This window comes from Melospiza georgiana, chromosome 3, assembly GCF_028018845.1.
Source record: "Melospiza georgiana isolate bMelGeo1 chromosome 3, bMelGeo1.pri, whole genome shotgun sequence".
NCBI lineage: Eukaryota > Metazoa > Chordata > Aves > Passeriformes > Passerellidae > Melospiza > Melospiza georgiana.
Window position 1 is genome coordinate 80,608,472 of NC_080432.1, and position 23,545 is coordinate 80,632,016.

Here is a 23,545-nt window from a genome sequence, read left to right on the forward strand (position 1 = left end):
GAAATTTGAAGTCCTTCTAGTGCAGTTGGAGTGGATATGTAGGTAAGCACAATTTTGAATGTGTAAGCCCAGAAGTATTCAATAAAGTATTGTGATAACATTTGTTGAGAGCATTTTTAAGAAAATGTTCTGAAACTATAAATTTTCTTAAGTCTTGCGTCTGTTATCTGCAGTTGCCCACTTACTTGTTCCTTTGCACATCCAGCATTTATATCTATGACACTAGAGAAAGACTGTCTGTTGCAAAAAGCAGTCTGAGATTGAAGTTGGCAACTTCTGTTTCAATGTTTCAGCATTGATGTGTTTTACTATTTCAGATGTATAGCAGAAAATATTAATTTAAGAATGAAGAATGATAGATGAAGTATTACAGGGCAATTTTTTCCCAAGAGGTTGGAGCATCTATTTGTATTTGTAGGCAAAAGCTTGTTACAGTGGGGTATGAAGCCCTCTTGCTGTACCTTTCACAGTCACCAAGAGTTCTTGTTTGAGCACTGCTAGTGTCGGATACATCCTCAGGAATGTATCTCCTCATGTAAAAACAGTTACATTTAAAAAGATGCCCTCTGGCGTTTTACAGGTGCTATTTAATAAATGAGTGAATATTCACTTCTGTAGTTTCATGATAAACACTGCTGTGGCAGGGAGTTGTGCTGACTCTTCAGGGTGTGAATGTGCTGTTGCACTCCCTGTGTTGCAGTCAATGGTGTAATTTGTCATAGGAGTTTGAGTTGGGAAAATATATCTCCTGGAGCACTGCAAATCCTCTGGCACACACACGATGTTATCCACATCATCTTCCACCTGAAGAAGCCTTCGTTGGGACACTCAAACTGTACAGTGATCATTTTGGACTTATTAGGGATGCAGCACCTCTTGTCCAAACACGCTCCACAGAAAGTCAGTTTATATCTTTGAGTAGTTGAGCAGCCAGAAAAAACCAGCTTCTCTGCTGTTGGAAGCTGGAAAGTTGGTTTGCATGTTTTTCCCTTTGGAATCTTTAATATTAAAACAAAGAAAACCCTGAACATTAATTGCAGATCATGTAAGAAAAAGTTGCAACATTTACTTAGAAATATCTTGGAAGTTACTCAGTCTGAAAGCTGTCTGTTTTTTCCTTTGTCAGTCAACAAACAGGAGATACTTTCAGAGTGACTGTGCATCAGGATAGCATTAGCAGCACTTCTATTTCAGGACATTACATTCTTTTGTTTGAAATTGCACATCTATAGTTTGCTATTGAAACACAAACATTAATGGTAGAAAACATAGAAGAGTTATTTTAGAACCCATAAAAAAGAAAGAAGTTAATGTTTTATTAGTACTTGCTAATGCATCCATTTTTCTATTAGTTCCAATATTTTCATTTTCTATTAGGAACTAATTTTATGCTAGAAAATACCTTTATTTTCTTCAACATATTGGTCAAACAAGGCTGGATGAAGCATAATCTCTTTTCTTTCTTCATTTCACATTTTCTGTTGTCGTTGGTCACTCTGCTGGATATGCCTATGCCACAGGTCCTGGAACAGGGTGTCCAGGGAGTTGCCTGTATGAGGCACTTTTTCTTCAAAACTAGTGGTAAGCTTCTGTAAGCTAAGACAGCAATATTTTATTTATGCAGCCCCAAAAGTTTGAATTGAAAATACAAGGATAACAATTTGATTTCTGTTCATGAAGGTACTTCTGTAGGTAAACCTAGAAATGAGACATAAATAACATTTATACAAAATTCAGCTGAGCTGCAGTTACACTTATCCAGTATCCAGTGATACTGGATACTCGGATCCTACCAAGGACTATGAAATTGCATGCATTATATGACCTTCCAGTTTCATGTGATGGAAATGTTGTGTGAAAAGAGCTAATTGTGGAATTCTTATGAAATGTCCACATTTTTCTTTTATTTTAGGCCAAGCATAGTTTATAAAGGCTGCTGAGAACATTAATATTTGTGTCTTTGTAGATATTGATAAGACTTTAGGTTTTGTATTGAGGAATAAAATTATCCAATCACTTTTTGATACCACTAAAAAGCCCGAGGGCTGGATTAGGTGGAGTATACTATAACATGAAACAAAATTGCAATGGAAAAGTTCTACAGAAAATCTGTGTGGAATCTGTGCATTTGTATAAGAGCACATGCAGAATTACCTGGAATTACCAGAACTGCTGTCTACTTAGAAAGTAGACGGCAATTTAAAGATTTCATTGAAGTAAGCATTTTAAAAGCCTGTCACAGATCTGCAACAAATAAAAGGAAGTTAAATGGTTGTTTATACTTGTTACATTTTTTAAAGTATGACCTAGTTACATCTCTGTGTATCTGAATTAGGTAAATCAAATTGAATAGAAAGCCAGAAAACAAAGCAAGAGGAGTAAAATGAAACTTAGCACTTACTATCCACTCTAACAGAAAAGGGACTTTTCAAAATACATATTAGCCCATTGAGCCATCCATGAAATTTATGGACAAGTTGACAAGATAATTCTGCTGGACTGGGAGGGGGAAGACTTTACTTGGAAAAAAAATTTCCTGGTGTTTTCCTTCAGAAGGCTCCCAAAGAGCAGCATCGTACAGCCACCACAGGGACAGGGTGTTGGGTCCCTGAACTGAGCCCAACAGAAAGTGTGCTTTGCCAGCTGGGTGCCTGCTCTGAAGACTATGCTGTACAGCTGATCCAAATTCCAGAATCATAATTGGAAGTAAGGTTGATTTTTTTTTTTATTTGTGTATTTATTTATTATTTATTTCTTACTTGTGTGACCACTGCTTACATGTGAGAAATGGACTTCAAAATGGACTTCCAAAATGGACTTCAGGTTTTGTAAGCAGGTCTATTTACCTGCAGATTGATTGATGTGCATCTACTCAGCAGCCTTTGATAAAGTTTTTCTGATAAGTGTTGCAATCCTTTTATTTCATTGATCCATGATGCTGATTCAGTCTGCCACCAAATAAATGGCTCTGCTTTCTCGTACCTGCATTAGCTGTAACAAAGATGACTCTCACCATGGAAAGTTGCACATGCACAGGGAAGGAGATGGCACAAGCATAGCAGCTGTGGCCAGGGAAGGGCTGGCATAGCTGCTTCTGGCAATGGCACTGCCTTAGAGGGCAAAAGAGAACTAGTGCTAGCTGCAGAGCAAGAATGGACTTACTGGGAATATCCACTGACCCTGGCAGAGCTGCAGGGACAAGCCGATGAATGCTTTTGATCAAACTGAATAAAGAACTGGGGCGGGTATTGTTCTTGCAGTGACCAAAATTTGTGAATGCAGGAAAGGCACTAAGGCAATTTTTATCATTTTCTGCTTTCTATTGAAAGAAGAGACCTGTGTTTTGTTAATATATGTATGTGAAAGCCAAGAGTGGCTGACACCACAAAGTAGGAAAAAGTGGGGCAGTTCCCAGGCTGCAAAATGGCTGTCCAGCAGCATCCCTAATTGGGCTGATCCGATGAGCTGCAGACCTCTGCAGAAAGATGCTTTGGCCAATTCCCTGGTGACAGAAGCCAAAAGCCTTTTTGCCTTTCACATTTATTAGGTTTAGAGAAATGAGTCTGTGACCTGAGAGTAAGAGGGGTAAGTGGGACACAACAGTCACTCTTGCAAAAGCCTTGAGCAAGAATTGGGCAAGCGCCAGTGTGCTGCCTGCCTGGCTGCTGGAGCCAGGGACACTAAAGGCAGAAAGGCTCATGTGCAGAAAAGTTTACCAGTGTAGTCAGGCTCACCTGACATCAGCCTGTAGTTGGTTGATTGAAGTTGCTTGTGCTGTCCCAGGCCACAGCTGGATTGTCCTGGCTTCCTTCTGCCTGGTACCCTGGCGCAGGGGCTTCCTGCTAATCTTGGTGTGAATGCAGGGGTACATCCGATCGTACCACCGACACACAGGCACTTGTAAAGCCGGTTGGGCTGAAAGGTCTGCCCGTTGGTGTAATAAACTCCATTGAGCTCACATCCTACAGCTACCAGATCTGCAAATGGTGAACAGCAGTTACTAACATGGGAAGAGCACGTGGGTCTTGCTAAACAGGGTGCTAAAATGTGGTCAGTCTTTATGACATCCACAGCTTTGTAAATCGGACATCAATATGCCTGCCAATAACAAACAGGCTTGTGCGCAATGACCTGGTTTCACTAATGCAGGTAAGTTGAAATACAGTCCCAGCCCTACTCTCAGATTCTCTGACTGAGCAGTTGGAGGACTAAATGAGGATGAATTCTTTAGCGCAGAGCTGTGCAGCACCTGCAAGCAGAGTTTTCCTCCAAAACCATTCACCTGGTGATCCCCACCCTCTTGGATTTCAAGAAGGGAACATGAAGGAGCAACTTACATGCACACACGCCTGTTTCATACCTAGGCTCGTCTTCCGAGTAGTCACAGTAGAGCCCTTTGTGGGGATCACAGACATCTGCTTCATTGCAGGGCTCTCCTGCCTGCTTGGCACAGACCTTACAGCAGCCACAGCCGTCCTTCACCAGGCTGACCCCGGGGGTGCAGGCTGGCGCCGGCGGGCAGCGGCACGGCCAGCGGCAAACCTCCTTGCGCTGGGCTTCACCCGTTTCTGAAGGTTTATCTCCAGGCTGCTCTGGTGGGCTGTGGAAAAACTTACACAGAGCGCGCTATTTTGAGCACTGAATGCAGTATCTGTAGCTGGAATAGCATAAAATGAAGTCAAGATGGAAAAAACTGACAAGTTGCATGAAAATGCTCAACATTTCTCATTTCACAAGATCAAAGGGTGAGAGAGGCTATGAGGTATAGGTAGAAGGCAGAGGACCATTTTCATCAGTGTGGTACACTGTGTTCCACCAGTGAGCCTGGCCTACTGCTTGTACAAAACACAGTTCACTAGTTTTTCCTTTGCCTTCTATATAACAAAACTGAACAGAAGTTTTTTAAAAAGTATTCTAAAGTAGATGGTGGTTTTAGTGGTTAAGTATTTCTTCCTAGAAACCTTCTATCAAATTAATTAGCTTTTGATTCCTCACAGTGTTTTATAGCCAGCCACAGGCCTGTGTGCCAGTTCTGATGGCAAGACCCCTATAAAAAAGGGAACCTCTTTTCAATGTTACTTTTGCTCCAAAATTTGAGTAGATGCTTGGGAAGGAGCATTATACTATTTACAAATGCTCTTGTGCTAGATGCAAAAAATTAGTCCTAGTAAGGTAGGCAAGTAGCTGTACTGAGTTTAATAGGTCACTTTCTAAGAGTGCATTTATTTGCATGACTAAGCCTTCATTGAATCCAGAGCTTACAGAGCAAAAACACATCTCATTAAAGAGATTTGTATCAGCAGCAGGAAGCTAAGATCTAGCCAGAATTTACTGGTTTACACATTCTGTCTCAGAATTCATGTCTTTTTCTCTTTTTTCCTTTTTTTATTTTTTTCTTTTAAGTAAAGGAAGGACAAACTAATTCTTGATGGGCTTATTTTTGTGAGGTATTTGGGCAGATTAAGTTAGCACAGTGTGAAAGGATCTATTTGAGATAGCTATAGTTTATCTGCATTTTTTAAGAACTACAACCTAAAACCTAGCAGTTTAGATGTTAGCATTCAATGTTTTCATGCTGCTGATTTCAGCAGAAATGCAGATTGTGGTATAGTTATTCTCCATGGATGACCGGTTCTGTAGTTAAGTGGGGGCTTGCACAGCACTTGGCCACTAAACAGCACAGGGCCTGGAAACCACTCTCATCACACAGCTCTGACTGCCCAAAGAGCAAAAGGGAAAGAAGACCAAGCCCCTCATCAGGTGCCAGTATCACCATCAAGCTTGCAAAAAAAATGCCCAGAACATATATCCTATATTTTTTTTCTGGGCATGTGAAGTCCAGCCTATCAGTTTCTGTCTGTTCCTGCAAACTGCAAGGGTCTACTGGTGTAGAAATCACCTCCAGCAGAGATGCTGAGGGAAAGGGTTCATTCAGCTGGGGTTCCTTGCTGCTCAATTTCCAAACTGGAAGTCTCTGCAGAATTCAGCATTTCATATGTCATAGCCCAGGAAAGCTCTTGCCGCATAATTGAGCTGGCTTAATTGAATGCAGTAGTAAATGACCTTTTAAAAGCCTTTTTTCTACCCCTAATTTCCATTTTTCATGGTCATTTACAACTATACTTATGATATCTTAATCTGCAGCCACTAATGAAGCTCCAAAATAGTAGCTTTCAAGTTCCTTTGGCTGAATGATTTTTAAGCTAGATATTAATTTACATAAGCAATTCACATAGTAGATGGATGTTAAACAAGGTAATGGGGTATTTCATGCAGTATGAAGAAGATAGTTTCATAAATGTGTCATTTGTTAAAGGATTTCTTCTAATCCTTTCTACCTAAATTCAGCAATAATACAGAAACAATTAACTCAAGTACACTTTTTAGGGCAGCTAAGCCTTTCTTATAAACCATAATGTTAATTTGATGAATGTGTGCATTGGAATATAAGGGTTCTTAAAGAATTGTTCTGGAAACAAGACAAGCAGGTTCCTGTACATTTAGCAGTGTTTAAGACAATGCATTTGCTTTAGGAAACAGTTCCTTGCTGCTTCTTTCTTTAGAAGAAGAATATTATTATTATTATTATTATTGTTGTTATTATTATCATCAGGAATTTGGCCATATGCCAGCAATATGAGGTTATGTGGCTTGAATCAGGTATTGTTTCAAAATGGGTATGTGTAGCAGGAAGTAATCTTATGAGCTTCAACCAATATGTTTAATTTGTTAAATTGAAACATGCTTTAAACCTACTGACTTCTGCTTAGGGGAGTTTTCTCTCCTTTTTTTAGGGAGAGATGTCTGCTGAAAGGTGGGAGACAAAAAAGTCCTTAGAAAGTAAGAAAAACACCATCAGGTGAATATCTGACAGTTTTAACTGTGGAATTACTGAGAACTTCAGCTGACATGAAAAATCTTCACATATCTATTAAGTTACAATGAAAATGTAAAGTTTGCTTGTACAGTTTACAAATTAAATATTTTTCTAATTTGTGCTTCCCCAGGTTTCTATACCAAAGCTATTCACATCACACAAACCCCTTGCAAACTTTTCCTGATCCTATAGGCAAATCAGAAAATGAGACCACTGTGTAAGAACCCTTCATGTTTTGTTTGTTTTCCCATGTTTTAAAGATTGAACAAGGTTCAGTATGGCATAAATAAGCAAATATCAAAATAGGCAATGTATTATCACTAATGTTTGATTATCTTAGACTAGCTTTAAATGGGCAGAAAGGGGAGGCAGACAGCCATTTGAAAATTCTGTTGACATTCATCTTAATTGTAAAGGAAAAATACACTATATACACATAAAGTAGATTTTCAAAATTAGGTTAGTAAGTAATGAAATTGGCCTTTGACACAAATACCTTTAGAAAAAGCTATCACTTAAAATTGTCTCATAAGAGACGAAGTATAGCACAGCCCAGGTTCTTTTCTTGTTTGTAAAACGAGGCTGAAGTCAGACTGCTGCGTGTGTTTATATATATTTGCAAACACATGCATACATGTATATATGGAAGATGAGCATGAGTAAGATGTTTACTTTCTTACTGCATCAGGTAGTAATTTTTTCTTGTTTAAAAAAAAAGAAAAGAAAAAAAGAAAAAACCAAAGCAAGGTCAGTGACAATTTAAGCTTCCCTAACACTTTTTTCTTCCCACTAAGGCATACCAATGCACAGAGAGAAAAAAAATTACCAAAACATAACCGATGCAGCAAATAAGCTGCAAATGAAATTTACTGAGGAGGAGGGAATGGCTCCTTATTCTTTATGAGGAATTTACTTCTCTGAAATTTAATTTGTCATAAAGCAAATAAAAACTTTTAACCGGGACAAGGTGAGGAAAGGGAAAATCTTTTTTTTAATGGACTTACCTGTTGAGTATAAGGGATGATGAAGATGGTGGGAACAAGGAGCCACCGCATGTTCCTGCACATTCAGAAGTGAAACTGGGAGATAGGGAACAGGCTGAGCTGTGTCAGAGGAAGCATTGAACACAAAGCTCTCCTCTGTCTCCCTTGCCAAGCCAACTTTCCCCAGCACATGCAGGAACACATACACGCATTCACACTTGAAATTCTCCTCTTCATACTGAACCAGCTTCACACTGAAATTTCCAACTGGCCTTCGTTTCTCTGCCCACTGCTAGAATACAGATTTTCACACCCTGCTTGATCCCATCCAGTTGATTCAGCCAGACTTAATTGAGGTCGGGTAGGGTGACATCTGATTCTTAAAGTCTTGCTGCTGGAAATGCAGTGTTATTTTTAACTTGTCTTTAAATCTACATTGCAGGAATTTCTGAAATCCGAAGGGCAGAGCCCCAAATACATGTATTTTCTGAGATGGAGAAAGCAGAGTTCTTCAAAATTTTTAATGCATTTTGCCTAGAAAATCATTGCATGAAAAATTCACAATCAGTACCTGCACTCTAAAGAGGGAAGGAGATGCTATAAAGTGCTAAAATGCTGCTACATATTCAGCACTCTTTCTTTCCATGGGAAAGCCCAAACTATAATGTACTTTTCCCTGAAGTATGCACCTTGTCTTATTGCTGTGTCATGGCATTTAAGGAGAAGATAGTTTAAATCTCCAAATTCCCTCCCCCTTAATAATATCAAGGGGATGTGTTTGATTTTTAAGCTAACAAGTGAGGGTCTCCAGGGTAAGACAAAAGCTCCAGAGCTGCAGCAGTGGTGTTGGTGGCGCCCTGGTAAATGTTTTTCTTTCCCATTTGTCCTTGCTCAGGCACGTCCTGAAGCCCAAGAGCTACTAGGGGAGGCTGCCAAAGACCACACTGACACTGCAGCCATGCGTGGACTGAAGCAGCAGTGGGAGTAGGGAATCAAATCCAGTCCAAGCATTTCTGTTTGGCTCCTGGACTTGGAGCACCACGTGCCCTCGGTGGTTACAAATGCAGCCAGAACTGCCCCTCCAAACTCTTGAGCATTTATCTGTAAAACACTGAAAAACCGCTTTACTTTAGCTCAATCACTTTGTCACATACCTCAAGATGAAGGTCAGGCAGTACCTGGGTGACAAGTGGATCCAGCAGACCATTTCATTATGTTACTCTGCTGCGTGGCAGGGCAGACTGAAGCTTGTGTTTCCCCTTGAAATATTATGAACATAGCACACAGGTTTCTCTGAAGTCTCTTCTGTATCCCATCAAAACATAGCTTCTTTCACAGAATCAGAAGGTAGCTGAGGCTGGAAGAGGGCCCAGGAGGTCTCTAGTCCAAGCCCAGCTCATGCAGGGTTCCTTCTGAGATCATTTACTCATGGCTCTGTCTATTTGGATGTGGAAAACCTCCAAGGGTGGAGGCCGCTAAACCTCTCCTGGCAGCCTTTCAGAGGGATAATAATGAGCAGTGCCGGCTGTCTGAGGCCATTCCAGGCTCAGTTTTCTCTCGCAGCCCAAAGACACCCCATTCCCTCTCCAGCCTGTAAGAAGTGAGGAAGTCCAGAGGACTAGCACATCCATTCTTCTTCTGGTACTGCAAGGGGAACACACAGCATTCATTTGAAATGTGCCTTTTCTCTTCACATTGCAGAGATAAAAAATGTGACCAGTGCAGGACTGGGAATGCTGTGTGTGAGCTGGCAAAGACTGGTCTGATGTTAATAATGGTCCCCAGTCTTGGGAAATAGGAGAGACATACTTCTGCAGGATTACCCATTGGTTTTATATGGTGTATTTTGTTGGAATCACCTGGAGAACATTATCTGAGCTTTAGAGAATGAAACTTCAAAATTGTGGTTAGAGTATAATTAAGCTGATTGATAGAAAATGTTGGGTTTGGAAGGAGTGGGAGGAAAGTTCCTCCCTGAGGAAGACATTCTGGTGATATAACACATGAAAATGTCATTTTAGGTGGCTGGATGAATGCTCACATGTGTGCAAATCAATCAGCACACCTCTTCAGCCTGAGAAGGGCCTGCTGCTAGGAGCACCACTCCTGCTAGAGTAGGACTCAGTTCTCCAGGACAACAATGTGCCTTCACTGCCTTTCCCTAAAAAATTCACTTAAGTGAGGCTAGACCTTGCACTGCAGCACTGATCCCTGCATGCATAAGTAGCCATAAGACCACAAAGACAGCAGCACTAACTCCTATGCATAAATAGGAGTTTTGACTACTGAGTATGGGAATCTGTGTCTCTGCTAGTATTGGCTCTGATTTCAATAAATAGAGGTGATCTGCCCTTTTCCTCTCCTGCTGGTTTTTAGTGATCCTCTACAACTTGAGAACTAACGTTTTTAATGCCATGTCCAGACTCAGCAATAGTTTGTCTGTATGCATCCTCCTTGCCAAATCTCCCTTGCAGATTTGATTACATAAAGCATCATTCATTTTCTGAACTAAACCTGCTCTGCTATCTGGTGCCATTCTAATACCACCCTGAACGGAAATGTAATTTAGTTGTATATTCAGTGACCTCTACATACTGCACACATCTCTTTGGTGAGAAAAATAATCTTCCTGTCTGTGAAATATGTCATGTAAATCCATTGTCTTAAGAGATGGAAAAGTATGAGTTATAAACCCATAAATTGATATAACCATGCATTCTAACTGGATACAAGGTCTTAGACAAAATGTCAGAGGTACTAGTTACTGATGCTTGTTTTGGGCCAGGATTCTCAATACTCCCTACTGGACTTGGTGGAGTTACTGCAATAAAATCCATCAAAGCCAGGGTTGGGTTTTGGTCATTCCTAGTAATTGGGTTTTAGTTCCAGATCCACATCAGATCTGGGAGTTCACCTTTTGGCAGGAAGATTTTTGCACATTGTCCTGTTTCATTGTTCTTTGGACATGGATGTTGCAGAGAGGACTCCTCTGTTTCAGTCAAACTTACAGTTTGTGTCTCTTCATTCAAATAAATAAATAGATGGGTAAAAAGAATAGGAATATTATATGACAACATATTGCCCTTGGCTCACCCTGTCTCAGATGCTGTTTTCTCACTTGGGTTTTGGAAGGAAGCTGCCTTCTTCAAAACAACAGTGCTCCAAAAACACTGATGGATTTTGCTTGGAGCTCTGTTTGCTATTGCTGGCAACTCGGGCACACTGAGGCACAGACATCTCCCTGCTGGGAGTGGCAGGCAGCATGGCATGCACAGGTCCTGGGATTAGCCATGCTCAAAGGTGTGGTGAAGTTCCCAGCTGGAAGCCTGAGGCCAGGAGCTGTGACAGTCCTTGCAGAGGAACCACCCACCCACCACCAATGCAGTCTTGTGAGGTTCCTCTCTTCTCTGCTGCTCAGCTGCTCAGCTATTGCAAATTTGGGACATTTTTGCTTCTCTTCAAATTGATTTTCAGACAAAAGTGGCACTCAAAAATGTTCCTCCTGGAGCACCACCAGCAACAGCACATTCTCAAAAAACTAAGGAACCTCTCCCAGGATGATGGAGGTATTTCCAATGAGACAGAAGTTCATCTTGTCCTGCATACTCACTTCAGTAATAGCACGTGCAACACTGAGGTCACTGTTGGAAGGGCAGGAATGCTCTGTACTATGGCAGCTATACCATGTTCCCCACAGTGTGCCACTGTTTCTGTTTCAGCTGTGCTCTGCTTCCAAACTAACTCATAAAGTTTCTCTGAGCTGTAATAGGAGACATCATATATGAAGAAATTTACATGCAGGTTTAAGACTAGGTCCCGTTTTCAAAACTGATTAATGCAGGTAGTTGTCTCTATCCTATTTTTTTCTAACATGCCTTAAATACAGAAAAGATGCCATAAAGTGCTTGTATTCCAAAGCACACATCTCTGAACTGTGAAACTAGGAATTCTCAGAATTTTTAAAGTTGAATATTTGTCATCAACAACAGCCTGAGTTTCCACATTTCTGGTTAACAGATCATTTTAAAATATCTGCACACACTGAACAGGTTCAGTCTGTGTTCTGCCTAGCTCTGTGGGGCAGGCTCTGTGCAATCAATCCAGAAAGGGACAGGCTGCAAAAAGCAGGCCAAAGTGAAGGAATAAAAATGAAGACAAATTGGGGCCCACCGAGCAAGGCAAAGAAGCTCAACTGCACCGAGCTAACCTATTACATGCTGGAATTGGCTGATTCTGCACACAGTGCTGCAGCTATGCTCTTTTCAGTTTGATGCTGAATTCCCTGTGACAGAACAAACTCAGATCAGCCCAAGCCATACTTGTAAATCAGCTTTTCTCCTCATGGCCCGGCTCTGTGGGCACCCCAGCGCTGGCAGCTCCAGCCTCTCCTCCCTTTCTCCCCCACAGCTGGGCTGCCTTGCAGAGCAGGCAGGCAGCTGCTCCTCAGGGAGAAGCGCTGTCAGGATAAATATTTGAGCAGGGCAGCTAATCCTGCATGTCAGGAGACATGTGAATGTCCGCTGAGGCTTGTACAGCTCTCAAAGGGTTTCCATTGTTAGTTATAGGAGGAAATAGTAGAGCAGCTTCCCAAGCTCCTGAACTATTTACACATGTAGTTTGTGTGCCAGCTAAAAAACATTCCTGATGGAAATGAAAATAAGGTCCTAGTCAATGTCCTGCCCAAACCTTCCTTGAGGGTAAGGCATGGGAGAGACACAAAAAAAGAGTTGTTTTTTTTTCCCAAGCCATCAGTGGGGTTTTTTTTTATTTTATTTTATTCACATTACATACTTTATTAACCTTAAAAAAAAAATCCCACATAAATACTAATGCATTCACATTGCTATCTCTGGATTTATTTTGGCACCGAAACACAAACTCATCTCTTTGGTCTCTACAGGAAAAGTATATGATGCTCTCTACAGACCCAGAAACACATGTGAATTGTAGCGCACTGGCCAGACCTGGTGCCCATTTTTCATGCCAAGTGTCTCAGGAAGTGAAACAGCTAGAAAGGGGAAGGGAGGCTGTGCCTGCTCCTCTCCCTGCTGGCGGCATCATCTCCACTTCTTTCTCTTCATGAATGAAGAAGGTCACCACCACATCCCTCCTCCTGCACACAAGGAAGCTGCTCCAAGTTTCAGGGCTGCAAGGATTTATTCCTTCATTCACCAGGTACGTTAAAAATAGCAGAAGCTGGGGTACCAGTGGTGGAGAATCCAAAGAGCAAACGCTGGGCAGGCACGGCAGATCTGGCCAGGGTCCAGGGTTCACAAAGATGGTAACAACAGCCCATGTTCAGGTGCTCGAATGGGAAGATCTTGGAAAGGGCATAAGAGAGTTCTTATCTCAGCCCTCAGGCTATGTCTTCCAGGGTCTACAAAACAATGAATTATCCAAGAGAAAAAAAGCCCACACCTGTTTATGACAAGGGTATGGAAATGACAGGTATGAAATTTCTTGATTTTTCTACTTTAGAATCTCACCTCAGCGTATTTGTATCAAAGTTAAAAACCTATGGGAAACTCAGCCTTCACACTTTTTTTTTTCATTTTCCTTTAGAGAAAAGGCATCAAAATCTACAAACATCCAATCAAAACTCCACATCAATTCAAAAGAGGGATTGCAAGCTTGCCCAGCTTGCAGGAAAATGCAGCTGAGTTGTGTTGGGTTGACCCAACTACTATTCAGTTGTACAGTTATCCTTCCTCTTGCATGCCTACTGCAGAATTCCCTGTAAATCATCAGGGGAAAAGCAAACACCTCTGTTGCACAACTATGTCCATTTACTTTATCCAGATACTTTGGTCCAAATAATGTGTTCACCATCACTATCAAGATGGAAGAGAAGGAATCAGCTGGTGACTTGTCCAAGTCTCATTTGCCATGTGGGTGGAAGGGTAAGGATAGGAAAAAAACCAGGAAGGGGCTAAGTCAGAAGTCTCCTGGCGAATGATTGCACCTGAATCAGACATTTCTGATGCAGAAAATCCTACAGGACAGTTCAAACAAGAGCATAATGTGTCTGGGATCCAAGGTTTTCAGTACTGTTTTGCTTAAAGGGTTATTTCATTTGCATTTTCTATAAATCTGTCATGACCTATTGAGAGCTACAAAACTCTCCATATTTATTTTGCAAAAGTTGCACCTCAAAGATATCACCTTATGGATTTTTGCCTCATTACAATTCTGTCTCCCCATGTGGTGGGGGACATGGTGCTGACTCCAAGTGGTACAATGCAGTGGCAGAAAGCAAAACCAAGGAAATCTAAATGGGAGAGAGAAACAGAAGGTTTAGTGCTGCTGGAGCCTGATCATTCATGAGGCAGGTGTCCCCTTGTAGGGGGATAGAATATAAGAAAATAGATAGTGTAGAAAGTAATCTTACCCCTAAGGAGTTGCAGCTGGGCCAATTATCAAAGATTAGGAACAGGCCTGAGTTTACCAGGCCACAGCTGTAACCAGTGAGAGGAAGAGTGCTATAAAAGAGTGGCTGGCTGGTTGAGAGGGGAACTGCAGTCAGTTGGCTGCTTTGTGAGGAAGAAAGAGTCAGTGCTCTGAAGAGTTGCCCATGAGAAAACATCAGGAAGGCATGAAACTTTTGTGATAAGAAGACAACAGTATGGAACCCCTGCAATAAGATGACAACATCGCCTCATCGCTGCTCTGGCCTCCTGCCTAGGAGACCTCAGCTACTGCACCTAATACCTCATCCTGCCATTCCTGCTGACCAGTTACCAGAGGAAAGACACCCTGGAGTACCTGGGCAGACATCCAGGAGGCTTCTGAATAAACCAGGCATGGCTAATTAGGAAAAAGGAAGAAAACCTTCCCCATATAATTTAAAGCAAGAAAGCTATTAGGGTTTTCTTTTATATATTCTCAATAATGCATCTATGCCTCCACCCCTTGCCTTTTTAGATCTCTTTCAGACCACCTTAAATTCACTGGAGAAATGCTCAGTCTTGCATTAGGTACAGCCTTGCCATCTGTCAGATTTTTTTCTTTAAACACTTGTTTAATATCAGGGGGGAAAATTGCAGCAGTGTCTTGGTTTTTTATTTCAGTCAAATACATGTTTGCTCTCCTAAATGAGTTCAGAAACAAGCAGTAACCCTGACATTTCCTGGGGAATCCAATTCATCTGGGATCTCATCCAGACATCCCAAAGGTTGGATTCCTGCCTCAGAGCCTGTCTCACCAAAACTGTAAACCATCTTCAGTGATGGCAACATCCCCCTTCTGTGGGAATCTTCATGCATGAAAAGGCAAAGGTTCATTTTAAGGGAAAAATGTTGGGGTTTTTTCTCATAAGACTAACAGGTCACACATGTTTATCTATACTCCAGACTCTCAGAGGGAAGGCTACCAAGGGAACAAGAGACCCTTTAACCAAAGAAAGAGAAGGGATAGGAAGACACAACAATGGGAACCTCAAGCAAGACAAATTCTTGTATTTAACAACATGAACTCCAACACAATATATGGAGGCATGTGGCAGTTCCCTGCCTTTGTTTTAGGTGAGATTCCCTTAAGTGTCCTCCAGTGGGGACAGGTACATGTAGCTAGGAACCCTTTCTGTTTCTGGAGAACCACAAGTACTTTCGTGGTGCAGATAATTTCTTCTAACAGACACTTCCTCTTCAGGCTGAAATGAATTGCATCTGTTTGAGTATCTCTGTATCTTTTTGTCTCTGGTGACCATGCTGGGATCTTGGGGTGACATCTGATGGGCCAAGTGTGAGTTTTCTGTGTTGGAATTTCTCTGGCACAACTACTTGAATGAAACAAGTAATTGTTCCCAAAGCTTAGGTGACCAGGTATGGTGTAAAACTTAATGCTTAGACATGCTCAGATGACCCCACAGTCCCTTCTGGCCTTCTCTCTGAGTTTCTGGGGCTGGCACCACGGCAGAACCATCAGCATGGCATAGGCAGTCAGGACCAGCCCATGATCCAGGTGACTCTGATAAGTGCCTTTTGGTTCCCCTGCATCATATGAGGGGCAATGAGAGAGGACAGCCCTTTGGCCCAGAGTGAAGTCACAGAAGAAATTCCCCACCAGCAACCATTGACTTGCCAGCTCTGCCCAGCACAGCACCCTCTACCAGCTTCTTCCTTTCAATATGAAGAGGGCTTCAACAAAAAAAAAAATAAAATAAAATAAAATAAAAGAGACTCACTAGAGCACCTCTGAGCATGGAGAATTCATTCATTGTCTCTGTTCTGATTCACTGTTCTGAGGATGTTGAATATGCTCACATTACTCATTCACTCTGAACAGAAGAAATGAATGCTCTGGCTTCTGTTTCCAAACACTTAAGCTACATTCAACAGAAAAGAAGCCCCAATTGGCTTTTGTTGAGAGACCCAGGTAAGGTTAAATAAACTGGCAACTGGATTTTTTTTCCTTATGAAACTATAATAACAACTAGGTTGTTGTCATTATATTGCAAAGGTTTCATATTGTTGCCTCCTTAGTACAAGAGTTTTGTACCTCCTTGATGTTTCTCATAGGCAGGTCCTTCAGGCACTGCCTCTTTCTTGTCCTCACAGCAGCCACTGACTCCAGTTCCCACCAATCCACTCTTTTATAACACTCTTCTTATTATTGGCTACAGCTGTGGCCTGTTAAAGTCAGGCCTGCTCCTAATCTTTTATAATCAACCCAGCTACAACTCTTTAGGGGGTAAGATTACTTTCTATACTACTTTTATTTACTTATATTCTATCCCCCTACAAAGGTGGTATTTAGAAACTGCTTATTTGAGGTGCTGTTGCAACTGTGGACAATGGCAGATGTTCCCTGAAGCATGCTGTTTGGAAGAAGGATATTTAGAACAGTTGCTATATTTATGGTGGGGAGCTTGCATTGTGCCTCCAATAGTCTTGTCCAGTTTCCTACAGTAACTCTTACTGCTGTGTCAAAACACAGGCAAATTTCCTCTCTGAAAGCCAGCAGGCAGATAAAGGAAACAACTGCAAATAATGCTGTGGAGTTTCTACACTGAGACAGAAACAACAGGAAAAAGCTCATATCTAATCTGTACTTGTCAGGTTTTCCCGCCCTCCAGAAGTTCTTCCCCACAGTGGACGCAGACTAACTCAAAACCTTTCAGAGGACTAAGTCCTGCCCCAACTGCAGCTGGATCCTGACAAAAACAATGGAGAACCAAGGCAAAAAAGCTTCCCTGAGTCATGTATCTGATTCAAGGCAAGGTCACAGTGTGCTGGGAGGCAGCCCGGGGTGCACACGCATGGATGAGCGGCACTGCCGACACCCAGCCTGGCTTATGATGACAGCAGAGAGAAGGTGACATTAAATGGACTGCAGAACTCACGCTCCAGACCTTTGCCATGGGCAAATGCACTCCCACAGACATAGCCCAGAGGATGTAACTGCAGTGGTACAGAAGGGTAAAGCTCAGCTGTCAATTAAAATCTCAGCAAAGTCTCACTCAGCACCCACGTTGCTCATACACACGTACGGGCAGCCTGAACTTCACCCAGACGGAGAGGAGGCTGGAGGGGAGGACAAAAAGACACACCACTTCAGGCAGGGTGGCCACACCATCTCAATTTAGCAGCTCACATATGGATTGTAACACCTCAGCTCCATGCACAGCCCACGTAGTCTTCAGGCATCTTCAGAGCAATGAACCAAGCTCAGCCTTTCCTCAGTGATGCTGAACCTCCAGCTGCTCGCACTCTCCCAAGGAAACAGGGCTCAGCATGGGTCTGGCACCCTTTGCAGGAGTTAGGGTACAGACACAGATCCAGTTTTGGGGGGAAGTGAATTTACTAGTAGAGATATGAGCAGTGCTGTGCCTGCAGCCCTCAGGGCCAGGTAATGATCTCTGCTCTGTTTTATTATAGTGGGGAGGCAGCCTCTGGGTCTAAAATGTACCTGGTCGTTTTTTCCATGTACCTTCTCCTAACAGGATGCAGAGTGCAGTTGCCTATTATGCATTAAATCAGGAAATTACTATCATTAAAAATCACTTTATTCAATCAGTTTTATAGTCATCTGGCAGTTGCCAACTTTTGTTCTTAACTGCACACTGAGACTGTGTCAACGTGACTGTCAGCCCTTTGTAGGTCTCTTGAAAATACCCAAGTACACCTTTAAAATATCTACCTGGGGTCCTGCAAACAGAGTTGCCATGGCAGCATGAAAATCTGGCCCAGCAGAATATCTTTGCTTGCCTTTCCAAATGTGACAAACCATTCAGAGCATCCAATGGATACTTCTTTAAAACAAACTGGGCTTAAAGAAAACCTGGTTTGTCCCTCTCTCTTAAAACAACAACCTGAGACCTAAAATCAGTAGTCACATAAGAAAAGGGGGAGACCAGTGGCATGAGAGGCCTGATAGGATGTGAAACCTGCGTAAGCCTGTCCTGAGATCAGAGCAAGCCCCCAGCAATGAGAAGACAGACATGTTGCTGTTGGTGGCTAGAGCAGCCCTCAGCACAGCAGTGTCTCAGCTCTCCCCTTGCCTTCTGCAGATGTCTGTCACAGTAGCAATTACTGCTGTTGAAAATACCTGCCTTTATTCTCCTTCCTTCCTTCCTGCCTTTCCTTCTGACAGGATAAACTGCTACGCTCGGAAAGTAAACAGCTTTTGCAGTTCTATCAGTGCTGCTATAAAACGTTTAGAAAAAATGCACACAATGCAGAAAATAATACTGAACAGCAGTTGTTATATTTTCATCATGCCATAGGGGTGCCCAATATTTAACTGGTGTTACAAGCTGAGAGTACCTTCCCTCCAGGACCCCAGGCCTCAGTCCTTCAAAGGCTTCAGGATGTGCTTTCATCCGACCAGTGCAGTTCACTGAGGGACTATTTGATGTGCATAAAGGTTTGTGCCTAAGTACTTGCAGGGCGGGAGCCTGACCTATGAGCACAGAACATTGGAGAAAACTACAAGGAGTAGCAGATCAGTTTAATCTTGATTGGATGAAATCAAAGCTGAGGCACTCAGCAGCGCCAAAAGCCATTTAGGATGAGTAACTTCTGACCCTTTGAGAGGGAAATACAGAAGTTCTTCTTAAATGCTCAGACTAATTGAGTCCCATCAAGGCCTCAGGCATACAAACATCCTCAGCTCTATCAGGTTGCTCACATTGTGTGTCCAGCTGTACAGTCATGAACACAGCGAGTAACAAAGAGAATCCCTCCTGATTTATTCTCTGTCACTTGACCTATAATTTACAATGTCAGAGATCCCTACATCTTTATATGCTACCTTACCCAACACAGAGCTTTATTTTGAGCCAGATACCTCCAGAACTGAGTGCAGAATCTTCCTGTTGACCTACAGCATTTCTGCCTGCAGACTGTCCAGTGTGGATTTGAGGAACCCCTTCTCCTGTGTAAACAAGTCCAATGCATATCCCCAGCCTGTCTGAATCTGAAGTTCAACTGCTTGACTATCTTGCTTCTTTTAAATAATGACCCTTTAAGTCTTCTTTGAATGTATCCCAGGCATTTATTTGTAGGCTATAAGGAACTCCCACATTCATCTTCTCTTGTGCAGGCTACAGGACTTGTTGTATCTTCTTCTATATTGGCCTTCTCCTTTTCTCTATCAGCCTTTTCATCTTCTTTTTGTACTTTGGCTCACCCCCAATCTCTGATGGAGCTCCAGCTAGTGCAAGTTCCAGGGAACAGCACTGTGCAGGGTGAGTCCCTTTGGTCCAGATTCCCGCAGCCACCAATTCTCACAAGTGACCCCTTGTTCTCAGCATGGATTGTGCCCATCAGCAGCACAACAGAATAAGGGATCTAAGCTGCAGCTTTTCTCTGGGTGCTGTGTGCCCTCTAAGTGGTCTCTATGCTTATAAAGGGTGGGAGGGAAGAAAGGAGGAATAAAAACATACCTGGGTCATATCTTCTTTGTTTGGGTTTTATTGCCCCTCCTTTCACTTAGAACATGTCACTAATTTAGAAGCCCTATAGTGGAGTGCTCTTGTTGACAGTCAGGGTCAGAGCAACACAAATTGGAAAAACCATAACAGAACAAAAGCTTTTACAGATTTTCTACAAACTCAACTGCCATTCCCAGGCAAGAGTAGCTGCTACCCAGCAGCCCAGAGCAGAAGCACCCCCTGGGATGGCCTGAGTGCCTCTGTCCCCATTGTCACCCCCTGCCAGCCTCAGCACAGGCTGGCCTTGGCTTACGAGGCAGAGACAGTGCTTACAAAGGAGCTGGTCACTTATTTGTGTCACTATTCAGACTTACTGTTGATTAGGTAAGTCAGTCCCTCTTGAAATTGAGGGAGGAGTTACAGCATTAATAAAAGAAAAGAAGGAGAAGCAATGAACCAGACCAACATGGGTACCTGCATGCCCAGCAGCCCCAAGGGAGGCTGTTCAGGGGTGTCTCCACTGGCCATGGCCACTTGGAGAGCTGGGCTTGACTTGACTGTCAGCTGCAGTGTCTCCTGGTTTTGCCCAGGCTACTGTAGACAGCTGCCTTGGTGAGGCTGGCAGGAGACTACAAGGCCTTGCTCCTGAGGCTGTCTGCTTCTTCTGAGTGTGGGTGGCAGCACACACTGTTTCACAATCATTGCTCTCCTTTACAGAGGGGCAGGAGGAGAGTTTGTGCTGAATTTTGTAGTGGGGAAAGACTGAATGTTTCACAGTCCCCTTTGTGTCCTGCCAAGGTCTTAAACATCAAAGAAATCCTTATTTCTACAGAAAGCAGAATATCTGGTGGGAGATAGGAGAAAGTAATTGCCCCACACCCAGCAAGCAAGTCCAGCAGATCCAACATTTCTCACCACTTGGGTTATTAATGCCATTTTGGAAGCGTCAAGCAGAGCACTGTGGCAAAGCCTATATCCTGACAATCAGGAAAAAACCCACAGAAAATGTGAAAGTGGCTTTGCTGTGATATTCCTGGATGGCTACAGCTCTGAGAGGCAACCACTAAAGAGTTCTTTTTATAGCAACAACAGCTCTAGTGTCACCTAATGGGGACTGAGAATTTGGGTCATAAGCTGGAGCTTTTGCAAAGGGACTTTTCCAAAGGTGGCTCTGCTCTGTGCAACGCTACACACTGAGCATCAGCAGGTGGAAGAGGAGGGGAGAGTTAGAGGGAGAAGGAGAAGGAGAAGGAGAAGGAGAAGGAGAAGGAGAAGGAGAAGGAGAAGGAGAAGGAGAAGGAGAAGGAGAAGGAGAAGGAGAAGGAGAAGGAGAAGGAGAAGGAGAAGGAGAAGGAGAAGGAGAAGGAGAAGGAGAAGGAGAAGGAGAAGGAGAAGGAGAGGAGCCCTGGGCAGGCAGTGCTGCAATGTCCGTACTGAGGGGGCCCAGGACACAAACCAAGGCTTCAGGCAGCTGCCAGTGGCAATTTATAGGAGAGAAGTACACACTACCCATGATTTAGCAGCTTACTTTGTCGGAGGGAAGCAGGGAATGATTATGGTATTTGCCCCAGAGACACGTTTCAAAAGCTGAGTAAGTAAAGAGGAAGGCGTAAGCAAAATTTGTTGTGAGACAAGAAATATTAATAATGAATGGACGCTTTCCAGAGTGGAAATAGGTTACTAAAACAGGCTGCTCCTCTGACCAGTGGCAATTTGGGAAAAGATTCAGAGAGCAATGTGTTAATTTGGCTAAGAATAGAAATACAGAATGACAGAATCACAAGGTTGGGAGAGACCTTCAAGATCATCAAGTCCAGCCTGTTCCCTGACACCTCAACTAAACCATGGCACCAAGTGCCACATCCAGTCTATTTCAAACACATCCAGGGATGGTGACTCCACCACCTCTCTGAGCAGACCATTCCAGTTCTTTATCACCCTTTCTGTGAAAAACATTTTCCTCATATCCAACCTATATTATATACATTTAATTTAAACACAGCTATAACGTGCCACAGAAGCTACAGATGACTCTCTACAGTGACCATCAGTGGGGTTTCAAAAGAAAAAAGTTTTGAGACTTAGGAGATATTTTGTGATACAACACTCCTGGTTATCCCTGCGGGCTTTTGAGGGAGGGTCCTCTGTCCTCCCTCTTCCCAACAGCTGCACAGAAAAGGCTTGGGTTGTGCAGCAGCAGCTGCATTTCAGGAATCACATCAAACAGCACAGTGTTGCAGAAAAAATAGACAGTAAAAAAAGCCCAATTTCTTTCATCTGAGAAACTATCCAAATTTCACTCCATAACAAAGCTGGGCCAAGGCATGACCTCTGATCACAATGAAGGGGCAGCAGCTGGGTTAGATACCCCAACCTACCTTTTCATCTGAGGCTGCAGGACACCAGCTCTCTGCCACAAAAGAACAACAAAACTCCACAATTTGCCTGGAAAAACTAAAGATTTGGGCTCAGGGCCATATTTTCTTGGAGCATCAACTGAGTATCCATAACTGTCCCCAGCACAAGGAGTGGTGCCATGTTGACACACAGGGAAGAAAGAGCTCATCCTCCCAAATGTGAGCTGATACTCCTAAATTAACACACTCAACAACCATGCCACAAACCTCAAAACTCATAAAGTTGTTTTGAAAAGCACATGATTTTTTAAAATGAACATTTTTATTATTTTTCTGTTTACTCAGTCTCTAGACTTCTGGTCCCTGAGGTTAGCTCTGCAGCCAAAGGGCTACAGACTTTTTCCAAAACTGAAAGCCTGGTTTGCCAAGGAATTGTTTAGTCACACAAACTGAGACTGTAAGGAAAAAACACCAGAGATCACAAGACTCCTGATAATTTTCTGGACTTGTCATCACACATGATTTGTCATGTAAGCTTGTGGAGAACGATGGTTTAAAAATCCTCTGAAATGCTCTGGTTTTATGGAAACTCCTGAAGAACTAAATACTGGGTTTCCTTTTTAACTTTTTCTTTTATTTTTCCTTTTTTCTTCTGTTTTTCCTTTTTTCTTTTGTGGGGTTTGATTTATTTTTTTTACAGGGGATGGGGAATGTTCTTCTGTTTGTTTGTTTGGTGGTGGGGTTTTTTATTTTGTTTTTGGGAGGGTTTTTTTTGGTGTGGAATTGGATTTTTTGACTAGTGCAGTACTTTTAGTGGTTTTGTACTTAATATTTCAGAATGTATGTAAGGAAGCATTCAGAAAAAAAACAGATTTATGTCCATCCAGCTGGATTCAGCTGGGAAACATTGACTCCTCTCTTCAGCACATTCCCTTGTTCAGATTTTCTAATAACAGAAGAGAGAAGTAAATACTTCTTTTATTGAGCAACAGGACAGAGAGAAATGGAATTAAATGCGTAATACATGAAAAAATCAGTTTGTAAAATAGGTTAAAAGAAATTTTTTGTCAAATTTTATAATTTGTAATCCCACACACAGTTCTGTTAACCTGCCAGTGGGTTAACAGTTACTTTAATTAAAAATGAGAAGCAGCAAAACATTTTATTTCTTCGTGTTTTGTCTGTTTGTACTGTCAGTAAGATAACAAAGAGGAGTAGCTAGTATCAGAATTAAACATCCTCTTTTCCAAAGTCTACATGGTGCCAGGCACTAAAAGAGGGATTTTTACAGCTGTGGAGTTTCTGTGTCTGTCACCAGAAGGCATTTCATGCTGGGGTGTGCTGAGAGAAAGGCAAAAGGCTCAGTGATCCCAATGCCTTTCTGCACCCTGAAATTTCTGCCTGCAACCAGTGCCATTGCCCTGTAACATCAATAAAGCCACAACCACACCAGGTC

General features: G+C 42.5%; 1 protein-coding gene across 1 annotated transcript in view; it reads right to left on the bottom strand.

Moving 5' to 3' along the window:
* Positions 1-716: 716 nt before the first annotated feature.
* Positions 717-23,545, bottom strand: part of CCN6 (cellular communication network factor 6) — a 35,252-nt gene continuing 12,423 nt past the window's right edge. Inside the window, exons 3-6 of the mRNA XM_058019929.1 lie at positions 4,338-4,600; positions 3,735-3,977; positions 1,403-1,596; positions 717-998 (exon numbers count right to left, since the gene is read on the bottom strand). Of these exons, the coding sequence (XP_057875912.1) occupies positions 717-998; positions 1,403-1,596; positions 3,735-3,977; positions 4,338-4,600 (982 nt within the window). The remainder of the gene's footprint in view (positions 999-1,402; positions 1,597-3,734; positions 3,978-4,337; positions 4,601-23,545) is intronic.